The 14,543-nt window shown below is 49.3% G+C and overlaps 5 protein-coding genes and 1 non-coding gene across 6 annotated transcripts; 3 read left to right on the forward strand and 3 right to left on the reverse strand.

Moving 5' to 3' along the window:
• Nucleotides 1-594: 594 nt before the first annotated feature.
• BDV37DRAFT_270328 (tetratricopeptide repeat protein) lies at nt 595-4,557 on the forward strand (the record flags this gene model as incomplete). Its single annotated transcript, XM_032084538.1, has 12 exons — nt 595-632; nt 701-855; nt 939-1,077; nt 1,132-1,209; nt 1,259-1,389; nt 1,441-1,492; nt 1,554-1,750; nt 1,800-1,868; nt 1,925-2,014; nt 2,076-2,255; nt 2,305-3,816; nt 3,872-4,557. 12 exons carry the CDS (start codon nt 595-597, stop codon nt 4,555-4,557), a joined length of 3,327 nt encoding a protein of 1,108 aa, XP_031943165.1.
• Nucleotides 4,558-5,636: 1,079 nt separating this feature from the next.
• Nucleotides 5,637-7,548, reverse strand: BDV37DRAFT_83693 (MFS transporter). Its single transcript, XM_032091310.1, has 2 exons — nt 6,014-7,548; nt 5,637-5,950 (listed from the first exon to the last, which is right to left on the reverse strand). The coding sequence occupies exons 1-2, from the start codon at nt 7,433-7,435 to the stop codon at nt 5,663-5,665; spliced, it is 1,710 nt and encodes a 569-aa protein (XP_031943166.1). The 5' UTR covers nt 7,436-7,548; the 3' UTR covers nt 5,637-5,662.
• Nucleotides 7,549-8,371: 823 nt separating this feature from the next.
• BDV37DRAFT_t76 lies at nt 8,372-8,443 on the forward strand. Its single transcript has one exon. It is a non-coding gene; the product is annotated as a tRNA-Arg (tRNA).
• A 102-nt stretch (nt 8,444-8,545) lies between these two features.
• BDV37DRAFT_83703 (signal recognition particle receptor subunit alpha) lies at nt 8,546-10,998 on the reverse strand. Its single transcript, XM_032091311.1, has 3 exons — nt 10,632-10,998; nt 10,290-10,575; nt 8,546-10,231 (listed from the first exon to the last, which is right to left on the reverse strand). Exons 1-3 carry the CDS (start codon nt 10,848-10,850, stop codon nt 8,796-8,798), a joined length of 1,941 nt encoding a protein of 646 aa, XP_031943167.1. The 5' UTR covers nt 10,851-10,998; the 3' UTR covers nt 8,546-8,795.
• A 20-nt stretch (nt 10,999-11,018) lies between these two features.
• On the forward strand, nt 11,019-12,668 carry BDV37DRAFT_83706 (protein transporter YIF1). The gene is made up of 3 exons (XM_032091312.1): nt 11,019-11,438; nt 11,498-12,061; nt 12,117-12,668. The coding sequence occupies exons 1-3, from the start codon at nt 11,148-11,150 to the stop codon at nt 12,315-12,317; spliced, it is 1,056 nt and encodes a 351-aa protein (XP_031943168.1). The 5' UTR covers nt 11,019-11,147; the 3' UTR covers nt 12,318-12,668.
• A 172-nt stretch (nt 12,669-12,840) lies between these two features.
• Nucleotides 12,841-14,168, reverse strand: BDV37DRAFT_83714 (Ecdysteroid kinase-domain-containing protein). Its single transcript, XM_032091313.1, has one exon. It carries the CDS (start codon nt 14,083-14,085, stop codon nt 12,853-12,855), a length of 1,233 nt encoding a protein of 410 aa, XP_031943169.1. The 5' UTR covers nt 14,086-14,168; the 3' UTR covers nt 12,841-12,852.
• Nucleotides 14,169-14,543: the final 375 nt, after the last annotated feature.

Genomic DNA, 14,543 nt, shown 5'->3' on the forward strand with positions numbered 1-14,543 from the left:
GTTCGACGCAAGGGGCCCACTGTTTATTGCGCAGGGGAGCGAAACGAGGATAGAAGAAAAATATCAAAGAATACTATTACTGGTTGATCTATCTGCAAGACGTTCTTGTTGCATCCGTTGGGCCTGCGGGCGACGTTCGCCATGACCATCTCGATCGCAGTAGGGCAAATCAGCTAAACCCTTTCATCTCCGTCCAGAATGCGTCGGTCAATCATTTCATCTAAAATCGGGACCAATTCCTTGTCGTTTAACATTGCCCCCCTAAAACCCTCTTGGTCCGCTGGGATGCGAGGGGTGAAAGAACCCGAAACTCTCCCACTTCCCACCTTGAAACAGGGGAAATGATGCGGCAGAGCCGTATAACCGTTGACCATGGGGGTCCCCATGGAGTAGTCGAAATTCTACCAAATCGACCCGCATATGCGCATGGGTAAACCCGACAGTTCATTGAAAATGACGCCTCACCCAGTCTCTGGAGCTAGACGACCCTCACGACTGTGAACCTCAAGTGCTTACCGTCGGTACAGGTTTGCTGGTTGACTTTTTCACTTTTCTTCCCTACCTCCCTCCCTTTCTCCCTTCCGTATGATGACAATGCAAAACGATCGTTATCAGTCACCAACCGTAGATCGGTGAGCCTTGTAGTCCCCACCCTAGATACAGATCAATTGCCCACTAACTGCCCATAACGATTGACTAGGGTTGTCGACGACAAATTGCCATCCGACACGAGGCGAGAATTGGAGAAGCACATTGTCTTGAGTGACGCATCACATACGACGGGGCTAGGATCAAAAACGCGTATCCTACGAGCTTCGGACGTTCTGTTATCCTTAGCGGGCAGATCGACGAGCGGTATGCTGCTTCCCGGTGACATACATATCGATGCATGAGAGATAATTTATGGGAAGCTAATCAAGCATGAATGGGAGTACTAGATCCGCAGGAACCATCGGTTGCGGTTGAGAGTTTCCAGGAAGTGCTTCGTGTGTATCCACCGTTCCGAGATGATGATGGCGCTATTCTTGGGGCGGTCGATATCCGATGCCCGGACTGTGATGCGGTTTTTTCCTCCTCGTGGGTTTACATCGCCTGTGGACGATAAATGGCCTTTGGTTGACCGGCTGATAGGAAGGAATTGGAGCAACATTACCTGACCAAGTACTGTCCTGGGACTGCGGTTGCCGTATATGTGATGACACGAGATCGGTAGGTCATCCAGTCGCTTTCCACATCTCTACTAATTTCTTGGTTCTAGTTTAATTACAAAAGGCTATCGTATGGAGAAGCGCTTCATTCCACTAGGCTCTCGACCAGTTCGATTCTACTGCGGTATTTGCGAGAGACACTTTGCCGTCGACGACGATAAACCCCTAGACAGACAACGATGTAGGACATACTGCTCTTATATCCAGAATGCGTGATTGACCAGTTTTGCAGATGCACCATCATACGTTGAGTGCAGACATTGTGGAGAAAAGTGCAACATCTCGTTAGTACTCGGCCATGGTACCCATTTATACACAAAAAGGTCCTGACCTCGCGATCCATAGATATGAGCCTGTATTGAACGACCCGCGGGACGACGTCCGAGATACCCAGGGGGACATTGCAAGTCCCATCGACAGCCGAACTCCCAGCATCTCTCAAATGAGCACCCGAGGACTCAAGTCCCCGGCAGCGACAAACCCTCATGACCAGTCGATCGTAAAGAAGGTCAAAAAGATCCGAGATTCGTGGTCGTTCAGAAGTATGTTCCTTTTTACAAACACTCGGCGTTCGTCACTGACATCAGGGAGAGTTTTCTCAAAGTGACGAAGATGAGCTAGTGGCAATCAGCTTTGCAGGTTTTTATGATCTAGAAAGAGGTGTGTCTGTGCTCGGTTTATGAATTTGTGTTTTATGTTGCTGATGTGTCGTATAGTGCACGCTCCAAACGGCTTCTATCAGCCCTTTGAAGGCAGCACGACAGGGACACATCCCAGTCAGTCAGCGATGAGTGTCACTTCGAGTGGTATGACCTGACAACGAGCACCATTTACCGAGAAGTAGGCGACTAACTGACTGATGGCTAGCAATTAATGACGTATCAACATACGGATCGAAGAGCTCTGGTCTAGCTCTCTGCGAAAATGAACATCATAGGAATGATATCCATGGCTCAGATGGCGAACTATTAGATGACAGTCAAAACGAAGCAATACCTCGCAGACAGTCTTTTCTGGAGAAAATCTTTGGTCGGAGGGTCTCCAAGGGTATGTAGGGCAAACCTCCTCATGAGAATTTAAGGACTCATTAATGCAGGCATATCACGCGCACGTTCAACATCGGGCCGACGCAAGAAATTGATCAAAAAAGCAAATAGTATCCGATTCTCTTTCGTCAACAAATACTCAAGGAGCGAAAGTAGGGCAGCTACGCTTGAAAGCGTACGAACTTCGCTAGAGGTGGAAAAGGCAGCAGAATTCAGACAACAGGCGAACCAAACACCTCTTCAAGATGCCAAATACGTTGCCGCATTGCGAGAAACTCAAAACATATACATTCACGTGCAGTATATATCTGGGGGGATTGTAGTCCACGATGCATCTGGACGTCAAAGAATACTCCAAATGGACGAGGCGGCGCAACTTTTCTCACAACTGAGGGATGAGCTTGCGGCTACTACTGTCTGGTCACAAGCTCTTCTGACGACTCGACTCCGAGCAGAGGCCTCTTTGAGGCAAGCAAACTGTCGAACAGCCGTAGTGGAATATCATGACGCCCTGAAAATTCTGGAAGCCGCTCCAGCGCTCGATGACGGCAAACTGGCGCGAGCTACCGTTCTGCATTCCATGGGACAAGCATATCACAACCTTGACATGCCCACCCAGTCGGAAGCCTGTTACCTGGAGGCCTTAGGGCTTTATAAGCGGGCGCTTGGACGTGATAGCCCTAAGAACTTTGCTGTTCTGCACGACCTCGGGGCTCTATACGAGAGAGACGGGTACGCCACAGAAGCAGCGGCATTATATGAACGCTCCTTCGCAGGTCGATTGAAGATGCTCGGCCACAATGCGCCTGAGACTCTGAGTACCATGCAGGATCTTGCTTCTCTGAAGGTTTTACTAGGCGACTTGGAAGCTGCTTTGCTCCTATTGGAGAAAGTGGTTCCAGCACTCGAAACCGTCTTTGGTCTCCAACATGCAACGACATTGAATGCGATGAATCGTTTATCTATCTTGTATCAGAAACTTGGTTTGGGCACGGAGTCCCGCACATTAAGCAACAGGACCATTCCACACTGCAGAACATTCTTCGGCATCAAAAGCCCTATCACCAGAGACGCAGTTGTCCGGTATTTCCAAGACTCTAATAATTTTGACTTCCCCACTGATATCCAAGACATTCTCGACCACTACCAACGATCCCGAGATCCAGACTCCCTAAAAGTCATTCACCATCTAGGGATATCATACATGGATAATGGTCTCAACCATGACGCAGCAGAGCTTTTCGAAGCACTAGTCGAGAAGTTCCTGACCATCAAAGGCCCTGAAGCTTCGGAGACCTTCGATGCACTCAGTGCGCTATGTGTCTCTCGGGAACATCAGGACTCCATCGACAAGGCGATTCTTGCATACAAACAGCTCATCCATATGGCAAGTAGAACACCAGCGGACCATCCCTCGCGGAAAAGAATCGGATATGCAGAGAGGCGAATCTCGAACCTCAACCGCCGACGGGAGATCCTCGCTGACGAACGAAAAGCATGGTCACTACATGAGCCAGCTCAATGTGGGAACTGCGGAACTACCACGAAGATTATCTGTAACAGTAAGTCCCCTGCCTGCACTCCAAATCATCATTCGGCACTAAAATCCCCTCACAGCCTGCAAAATCTTCCGTTTCTGTAATGAAATCTGCCAGAAGCAAGCCCTCCAAGCCCATTTCCCCTACTGCATTCCATCTGTCTCCCTCCGAGAATCCAAATCCCTCGCGGTGAGGCCCAGATGCCCCGTCTCCGTACGCGACCAAGCCATCTCCAAAATCCGCCGTGTCGACAAAACCAAATCCGTCAACGTAACAGCCAGCTATACCTTCTATCTCGACCCCCGGAACTTCACAACCTTCCGAATGAAGCTCAACTCCGACACCAATACTGTTATCCTCTTCTCCCTCGACTGCGACATCCAGTACGCCACCATTGACAACCCCCTCCTAGGTCCTAATCAAGGAGACTCCCGCAGCGGATCCACCTCTCCGTCGTCAACCTCTTCCTCGGCCGACCTCAACGGCGTCCGATGGCTCTCCCCAGACAGACAAGAAGCCATTGTCTACGTACCCACCGAAATGCCCCAGCCGCAAGCCCGCTACGTGCTCGTCACCCCGGGGAGAGAGATGCTCAAATCCATCATCGAGAAGCGAGTCAGTGTGCGCGGTAGCGGCGGCGACAAGGAACGGTTCCAGGCGCTGGAGCTACCCGATGACGAACTGATGGAGTTCGCGCAGGGGTTGCTTCTTACCGGGTTTTTGGGTGAGGTGTTCATGCATGTTGTCGAGTGGGTATGGAAATAAGGTAGAGGCTGTTTGTCTTTTTTTCAAGCTGTATCCGTTGTTACGAGATGAGGTAGGGAACGATGTTTATGTTTCTGTATTACGGGGGTTTTTATTCTTTGTGTGCGTCATGACAATGTCTCTCTGTCTTTCTTTAATTTGTTCGTTTCGAATGCCTGGCACCTACATGTCTTCTTGGCCAAATAGTTATCATGATCTTTCCAAATAATGAATATACATTGACAATCCCATACAACTCCAACTCCAACCCCTTCATCCCAATCGAATCTCCTGAGACCACTGTGGCCAGATGATACAACAATCAACACCTCCCTAAACACCCACTTCCCAGACTATGACAGACTCTCGCTGCTAGGCTGCATATGCACACTAGTCTTCCTTTTGGTATATACCAGGCATCGTTCCCTTATCTTTCTCAGACTGTGGACTAAGAGCTATAGAAAGTGGCCCTAACCTGACCAGTCCGGATGGTGTACTACCTAGAGAGTCTAATCCATGTACATCTACTACTAATGTGGGTTGAGTTTGTCTTCTGCAACTGCAATTGTATAGTGACTTAGTTATATCAGCTGAACTTACCTTTTGAGATCTATTATTACCCTAGTAGGTTAAAGTGAATGGTGTAGTGATTTAGTGATATTAACTGAATTCAGCTGAGATCTGGTACCCCTTTTACCACCCCCCCCCCCCCCCCCCCCAACCACGACTAAGCTGAGCGGGCGAAATGTGTGTAATGTATAGGAGCAGCGGCGAAGTATGTCGCAATCTAAATTAAGTAAGAATAGCTGCAGATCTCTGCGACTTGAGGTAAAATCCAACATATATGGACATCATAGTCAGTTATGTCTATTCTAACTCTATGTACCATTTCGTTTCGGTTGCTTCTAAGGAGTTTATAGACCAAGGCCCCAAGCCTGGTTCTCAGGTAAACGAATCACTTGCGCTTTTCAAATCCAAACGCTCACCGCTCGTTGAAAAAAAAAAAAGAAGAAGAAGAAGAAGAAGAGAAAGATCATGTATCAAACATATACACTCGCATATAAAGCAGTGCTAAGCTCGTTAATCGTAATTGGAGTATTTAGTTGGCCAGAAAGAAAGTCGACCCCTACGCGTCTGGTTCCTCCTCGTCGGATTTGTAGTGATCGCTGTCACTCTCCCAGTCATCGGCTTCAAGGGACCGGCCTTGAATGCCGAAACTCAGAAGGAATCCAATGAATGAAATGCCAGCAAAAACGCCGAAGGCTAGGGCTTCTCCCTTGGGCTCGATCCGCGATGACAGGCTGAACAGGCCGCCCGATACGAACGGGCCCACTGCGCGACCGGCTGCAGATAGGGTCTGGGCGAGGCCATTGAGGGCTCCTAAGACTGCGTGGTCAGGTGCGGAATTGGTGATCTGTGGTTGGATCTGTTATTATCTGGTTGTTGGATGGCAGGGGTATGTAAGGGGTAGACTTACCAGTAGCAGTGCGCTGGTTAATCCGCCAACAGTGGCGATTGTCTTTACCAGCAACACGGAGCATAGCTCAAAGGCCAAGAGTGCGGTTTTACCAGACAGGCCTCCAGAGTCGTTACCCTTGTAGCCAATGAAGGGCATCAGGATGAAGGAAACCACAAAGCCAAAGAGGCCAGCACGGTAGGACCACCGATTTCCCATCTTATCCCTCAACTTCCCAAAGATACAGATCTGGAAGATGATCGTTACGAAACCTGAAAATCCTTGCGCAAGACCAATCTCTGAGGGTGTAAGACCTCGTCCTGTGGGAGGGGCAGCCTGTGAGAAGATCGGGAAGAGCGCATTGTAGGCAACATTGCACAGAGAGAAAACAAGATACGTTAAGAGGAGTAGGAGAGTGTCCCGGTTCAACAGTTCGGTTGACGTCAAGGTTGCGCGGCGAGGGCCACGATAACTGGATGCCTCTGAAGCCGAGTCAAGATCACTGTCATGGTCCGCTGTATCTACAGATTCCTCGCGAAACGGGCGATACGGGATCGGGTGTGGCGGCTGCACATATCTCGCCCGTTTCGCAAGACTGGTAAACTGCCACAGCCAGGAGAAGAAATCGCGGACCCTCTGCTGCAATCTAGGTAGACCTTCAGGGTCTTCAAGACTCTCTTCCAAGAAAAATATTGACAAGACAAAGTCCAGCACCAAAACTGCCGCAGACATCAGATTGGGTGCGAGGTACGGATACGGATTGGGCTTGCTGCTATCCCACGGGTTATGATGGAAGACCAGCAAGCCGCCCACTAAAGGGCCTGTTATGCCTCCAATTCCATAAAGGACGGGGAGGTAGGTAAAAGCTTTTGACTGGTTACTCCGGTCAGTGATTTCACCCAGACACGTAGATACCAGGCCCTGATTGCCGTTGACGGCACCCATCAAAGCTTGCACGACAATCGCCTGAGCCAATGTTCTGCAGAAGCCAAACGCAACAAAGCATGCCGCCGTCAATATGGTACCCAGCAGAATGACCGGCCTCCTTCCGATTCTGTCTGACAACCAGCCCCAGAAGTAATTCGTCGCGAACTGCGCAACGGCAAAAGCGGTAGCAAGTGTTCCGACATATACGCCAACCATATCCGGTTCCACCTCTGGAAACTTCGAGGCCATCTCAGGCAAGTATGGACTGATCGAATTGAAGGCTGTCTGTTCGCAAAGGGAGATCATTGCCAAAACGGCCATCTGCTTCTTTGGCAATGGAGAGTGTCCTTCTGACTCATTATTGTTGGGTTCATCGTGGGGTTGGTCTGCTCCCGAGGATCTGGATTCACCAGAATTTGGTCGACCACGCGATTTCGGCGGCGGGGTTTCGAAGGTCTGATAGTGTAGTGTGGAGGAACGGCGCCGATTGAGGGCGTCCCGCTCAGACGTCCTCATCTTGAGATCGGGAAGTTGTGCACACAGAGTAATGAACCCCCAAGCGTACTTAGCACATATGTATTAGCAGCACGGCCAAGGGTTTGTCTTCCTGGACCGTTAATGACGGTCCTACTGGGTGCGCTGAGGATCAATGACCTCTTAAGCTTTCGCGATGTGGCGTCGGTGCCGCGGCGAAGAACACGAAGAGGGGCACGACCCTGACCCTCGACCACGACCAAAATGAACTATGATGATGTTTGTGCGCAAGCCCCAATATCTCTAGGTTGAATAGTGAGGAACGCGTCAGGAAAGAGATCCAGCACGATTGAGACAAGGCAATGAACCAGGAACGGCCGAAAAGAATGTCCAATATAGAGGATGATGATGTAAGCGAATAAATGGGGATTGTGCTGAGTCATCGCTGCATCCCGCATCAAAGTCCATCCAGAAAGCCCTTGAAATTAACATTGTAAAGCATTTGACTGGTGGTAAATGGCCTGCAGAAGCGGCTCAAGTTGCATTGACCCTGTGAGGAAACCCCAGGGTCAGGTGAACACATACAGTGCACTCCGTGTCTTTGCTGACCCCGACAATGGAATTCAGAGCCAAGCCAAGCCCGAGCAAACCAAAGTCTTGTTTCACCCACGCGTTCTGCACGTGCCATATGCCTTTTTCCGCACATGACATCATCCCCCACTCGATTCTATCTTTTGAGTCAAAATGTATGAACACAAAAGCCCATTATACAGACAATAAGCCAAGGTCAATATAAGTAGTGCTGTCTCTTATTGTAGATGCTGTAGAACACATGCCCTGTCACCAATGCTCTTTAGTATCCACCCTTTCGCGTTTGCTCCACTGTGTGGAGTATTCTTCACAAAGAAGCCCACTTTTGGACCACCGAATACTTCGCCGCCCCTTATCTACCAGACTTACTGACAAAACCTTCAATAAGGCCTGCTGGCCCAATGGCAAGGCGCTTGACTACGAATCAAGAGATTGCAGGTTCGATCCCTGCGTAGGTCATATCTTTTTGCTTTTTGTTCTTTATATCTTTGTGATAAGCTGGGCTGCTTTCTTCCTTTTTGTTTCCTTCCTCTTTTCTTCTATCTCAACAACGGTCTACGTTGTGTCTCCTTCTCCTTCTTTCATTCACATAGCTTCTTTTGGAATCAGTAGTAAAAGACTGTGCTATTGTTCTACACCTTAGTTGACTGAGAGTTCAGTCATATCTAAGATTCATCATAAAGATCAATATGAACATTGATATGCATCATCTCAAAGCAATTAGTGATTGAAATAGATACATGTGCTTGAAAGAAATTGCAAGAGATCAGTTTGTTTAGATAAACAAAGAAAGAAACAACCATTGCGCGCATCACTTCATCAACAAATTAACAGCCCAAGGAACACTGAGTCCTCGCAAATCTCCATAATGCTGCCCAACTCCCAAAAATACAATGGGTATGCCAGTGGCATGGACCATGCTCACCAGTGTACCGACCATGTCCCCGACAGTGTCACACTTACTGATAATGAACCCATCCAGGTTTCTGCCGGTGCCAAATGCCTGGTTGAAGTTACGCGCCTGCATCACACTATCAGTGCCAACCAGAGCTTCCCCAACCATGAAGATCTTGTCCGGTTTGGCGAATTTGCCAAATTTCTCGAGGGAAGACATAAGGCGCTGGTCGTTATGACGCCGCCCAGCAGTATCAATCAAAACAACGTCAAATTTGTTGGCAGCTCCGTACTCAACAGCATCCTTGGCCACATTTGCTGCATCCTTACCATATCCCTTCTCATACAGCTCAACTTGCCCAACGCTTTCGCGAACACTGAGTTCTTTCAAGTTCCGGGCGTGGACACGAAGTTGCTCGACCGCGCCAGAGCGGAAGGTATCGCATGCCGCAATCAGGACGCGATAGTTGTTTTGCAACAGGAAGTAGCAAATCTTGCCCAAATTGGTCGATTTTCCAACACCGTTAACACCGACTATGGAGATGACATAAGGACGGGGGGACTGCTGTTTACTTGTCGGAGATGTGACGGTATCGATCTCCCGTAGCAGATCCAGCGAGGATGTCGGGGTGAGTATCTTCCGCAAAGACGACTCCATGGCCTGGCGCAATGCAGCATCCACACTCTGAAAGTTTCCTGTTTTCTTTCCGACAAGTTCCCGCTGCACACCGTCGCATAGGCGGACCGCTGCTTCGCGCGCCACGTTCTTCTTCAGAAGATGGTCCTCCATAGCCTTCAGGGGCTTCTCTAAATCAGATTCGGTCAAGACCTTCCCACCTACAATGTTGCGGAAAAGGCCACCGATAGCATTGAAGCCTGAGCCAACGATTCCTGTGGTCGTGCTCTTTGCTTTCTCACTGTCCGCATTCTCCAGGATAGAATGGACTTCATCACCCAGGTCTTTCAGAACGAACTGTCCTTTCCCAGTTCTGTGACCCCAGGAGTCCTGCGCGACACCTTCCACGGCTGGAGCAGCTGCTTCATCGCCATCAGCCGGTGCGGAATAATCCAGAACGGTACCATCATCTTCATCGGCATATCCATCAGCATCCCATTTGCGCATCTTTTTCCCTCCTTTTGGTGTCTTTCCCTTGCGGATGCTCTCATCCCCTGATGAAACGTTTGCGCTCGAGTTCGCCGCTTTGCGCGCACGACGAGATACCCGGCCACCAGGTCCTCCTCTAGCGGTCAAAATCTGGCTCGCGACAGGCGTGGTAGATCGAGAAGTATCTGGGGTCTGGGGTGGCGTACCCTCATCAGAGGTCGCCACGCCCGGCACAGCGTGTCGCTGCGCTTCATGGGTGTCAGCATATTTCCTCGATCCATAATTAAAAGATCTAAATGCACATACCTTGAAGAAGGCCGGGCACAGATGGGGGTGGAGGGCCACCATGTTCCGACGAGACAAGCGGGTCTTTCTTGTACTCCGCACCAGTCACGACACCCTCCGAATTGATGGGCGCCGAGTTATCTTCAAGCTCCCTAACTTGTTGTTCGAAATACTTATCAAAAGGATATTCAATCACCCTCGCACGTGTACTCCGCAGTTGGTCTTTGTAGATGTCGATGAACAAGGTCGAAATATTGTCCAGAAGCTTGTCGATCCAACCAAGATGCAGAAGTGATTGATACACGGCCTGTGGCGAACTCGAGATTAGCGGCGATAGTAGCATGCTGTAAGACCAGGACATACCACAAAGATCAGATTAAAGTCCTTGACTTTCTTCCACTTCAATGTATACTTTTCCTTTTTGTACATTGGGTAGGCCGCATTCGCCGCTTGGAGCTGGGCCTTTTCTTCGATAAAGACATCATTGATAAGGCTGTTAACAACGTGGGCGCCAACGGGGGCGTAGGACTTGGACCATAAAACTACCCCGGAGGTGGTGAGAATCTCGAACGCTTCCAACATGTCGACTATATTTTGCTAAATATGAATTGTGTCGTGGAGTGGAAAGTATGAGCTGTATGAGAAGGTAAGAAGATCCGCACTGTGGGGAAATTATCCTGCGGGCGGAAAGCCATTTAGTTCAAGCACGGAGCTCGAACTTCACCTCCCAGACTTCAGCCACGTATAAACACCACTCCGACCACGATTTCACTCTTCTCCGACTCTGCACAATTATTCCACTTAGACATTCCTTAATTAACGCAGCGCTCTCATTTTGTTTGATTCTCCTCTCCGTTCTCTCTCTAGGAAAAACAAAACATGTACCGCCAGTCCTTCGCTCCGCCGCCAGCACAGTCACCTCCGCTCCATCATCCCGTCCCTCAGCATGTTTCCACCGTCCCTATGATGCGCTCTCCACCTCCTCCGACATCTCAGCAGTCTCAGGCGTCTGGCTATGGCAACAACCCATATCAACCCGCTCCGGCGCAAGGCGGTAGTGGGACATACGCCCCTGGATTTGGAGGTTTCATCAACGATCCCACTGCGCAGATGGGATTCCAGGTCGGGAAGACCGCCATGATGGCCGGCCAAGAATATATGGAACAGAATGTAGGCTATGGGAAACCCAAGGACAGACTTATAGTTCTTGCAACTAATTATCTTGTCAGCTCAACCGCTACGTTTCCATTCCCGCCCTGAAACACTATTTCAATGTGTCCAACTCTTATGTATTGAATAAACTGGCCCTGGTACTCTTTCCGTGGAGACACAAACCTTGGTCTCGTCAGCAAAGCCGTGTCACGGCGGCATCCGCAGGCCCCAACGGTCAGATCTCCCATCAGCAATACTCGACCATGTTCCTTCCCCCTCGCGATGACCTGAACTCACCCGATATGTATATTCCGGTGATGGCTCTCGTCACATATATCCTCCTATCGGCAATGCTGGCAGGGTTCAGAGGCAACTTCCACCCCGAGCTGCTTGGTTCGATCACGACCACAGCTATTGCAGTTATCGTATTCGAGATCCTTTGTCTAAAGCTGGCCACGTATATTCTCAGCATCAACAATGAGTCGCAACTACTAGATCTCGTGGCTTACTCGGGCTATAAATTCGTGGGCATCATCATCACACTGGTGACGTCGGAGGTTCTGACTCCGGGAAGAGGCACTGGTGGCTGGGTCGGCTGGGTTGTGTTCATTTACACGTTCCTAGCTAATGCGTTCTTCTTGGTAAGTCTCTTGTGATTCGGACCTTGCCGAACCAATCGACTAATCTACTATCTAGCTTCGTTCTCTGAAATACGTTCTCCTTCCGGACTCGGCCAGTGATGCACGCACGGGATCGATGCACACCGTCGCCCGGTCGCAACGCAACCGTCGCACCCAATTCCTGTTCATCTATTCTTATGTGATCCAATTTGTCTTCATGTGGGTGTTGAGCCGGGAGGGCCCAACTGCTTCGAACGTAGCTGGGGCAGCGTCGTAATAGAGATATTGGCCCCCACTGAACTTGCCAATAACGAGAGACGCCCTCACGAAAAAAAAAAAAAAAAAAAACAGATATAGCCAAATCAGTGAGAAAATCGGTTCTTGTGAGTGACGTTTTGTTACGGATGCTATGTAAAGATGTTAGATAATTTCAGCTGTGTTATATCATGTTTTAGCATACAAGCGAATTTGGGCGGATACTCTCTTGATGTTCTGATAGATTCTAGACCTTATATTGCCTACGTAAAATGTACCTACTCAAATTGACTTGGTGGGTACGAGTCACTAGCCTATGCCTTGAAATCGTGACCTCTGAAGAAAAGTACCCACGTTCTATAATCTAGATGTTATATTACTCTAGCATTCTCGGTCTTCGTGTACCCCCAAAACGATCTTCGGTCATTGAGCTTAGTTAGGTTTTTTTTTTTTTTTTTTTTTTTTTTTTTTTTTTTTTTTTTTTTTTTTTTTTTTTTTTTGCTTCAACGGCTGGCGACCTGAAGTTGAGATAAGTCTCAGCATTCCTGAACAAGGAACTAGCCACTTTCATTTCGCAGCCACTCTCGCCAAGCTTGATCCCTCAGTATCGATCGAACCCTGGCCTCGAGCCATTCGGTATTGCCCCAGAAACCCCACGATGCTTGGAAACGACACCAATCCACAAGCGCAGTCTCCCAGTGGCGGATGAGAAGGTTCATGGGGTAATCGAATTCCTTCATTCTCGATGGGCGACGGGCCAATAGAGTTTCCCGGTAGCGCTCCAGCAAGGCCCTTTCACCATCGTCCATGGCGAGCTCGTCAGGGACATCGTAGTCGTCGGTGAGCATGTCCAACGGTACGGAGCAGGTAAACAGCTTGGCAAGATCACAGACCCCCAAGCCCAATCCAACGTACTGAAAGTCAAAAAAGGCTACTTCATCCCCTGAGCTGGTAGTAAAGAGATTCTCGGATTTGACATCACCGTGGATATAACTTTCATAGGGTCGGCCACAAGGTGTGAGAAAATCAGCCACCTGATCCGCAATCGACAATGCTGAGCCTTGTGGCGGCTCACAGAGCGCAGCAGACCACTCTGAGTCTGTATCTTCTACTAACGAGGCCAGTTCCTTCTGCCGAGTCGCGAGGTAGGTGTAGCCCCCATTTAACCAGAGTTTATCACCGCCTGCAGCTGGGTCAGCTCTCCTCCTCTGCATCTCCTCCAGTGGCGGCAGGAGATATCTATCGAGGTCATCTGGAAGCAGGCGCCAGGTGTTGGCATGGAACTTTGCCAGCCACTCAATGGCGGCGTGGACCTGTTGTTGGTTGAGAAGCGCTCGCTTTTCCCCTGCAACGGGAAACTTTGGACGGAGATCCTCCATAATGGTGGCAGTCAAGCCCTGGAGTTCCTCGCTCTTGTCTTGTTGCAGGTGTCCCGTGGACGCTAGGCAACTTGCAACGGCAACATCCTGGTCCAGAGATGGAGTGATATCTTGGTAGAAATATTGCTCAACTTCGTAGCTGAGCATTTTACGTAGGTGGCCTTCATCACCGTCGCTCTTTGGGGGCGAGATGAGTTTGAGAATGAGGTGGAGGTGCCCGTTCGCATCCTCTTTTAATTTGCAAGTAATGTTCGAGCGAAGAGGCGTGTGGTTTCCTGAAGGCTTCGCCGTGATTGCGCATATATGGCCATAGCCTGCCCAGAGGGTCTGGAGGACCCTACAAGAAACTAGCTCGAGGCCGATGGGCGAGAGTAATGTCTCGGCAACAAGCTCCGCTTTGGAAGGAGACATAATGGGAATTGGGGATATTTGACGGTTTTATCTCTTGGCTTAGATGGAAACTATCAAGAGTGCAGTGATGATCACGTTATTTTTTTACCGCCTTCAAGGTCTACACATATACAAAAGGTTATCAGGCAATGGTGCAATGCTGTGAAATTCGAATATCATTTTCATGCTATCTATGAATGCTATCAAAGTCTAGTGTATTAAGGCCTGTAACGTCGAACGTTAGACACAGATTCCGAAGGTGAAACGGGATCAAAATGTGAGCTTGAGGGTGTTCCATCAGAGATCTTGGTGATGAGGGTAATATCATTGCCAGAAGCATCAATTACTATCTAGGCAGTGCAAAGTTGTCTTCCTCGGAACGGGGGCAGGTGATATAAAGATTCTCAACGTACCTTTTCCAGACTGAGAGAGAATGGTTGAGAAGCGAAGATGGAGAGAGAAAAATAAACCTGTGAAGT

Source organism: Aspergillus pseudonomiae, assembly GCF_009193645.1.
Source record: "Aspergillus pseudonomiae strain CBS 119388 unplaced genomic scaffold BDV37scaffold_20, whole genome shotgun sequence".
In the NCBI taxonomy this organism is placed as follows: domain Eukaryota; kingdom Fungi; phylum Ascomycota; class Eurotiomycetes; order Eurotiales; family Aspergillaceae; genus Aspergillus; species Aspergillus pseudonomiae.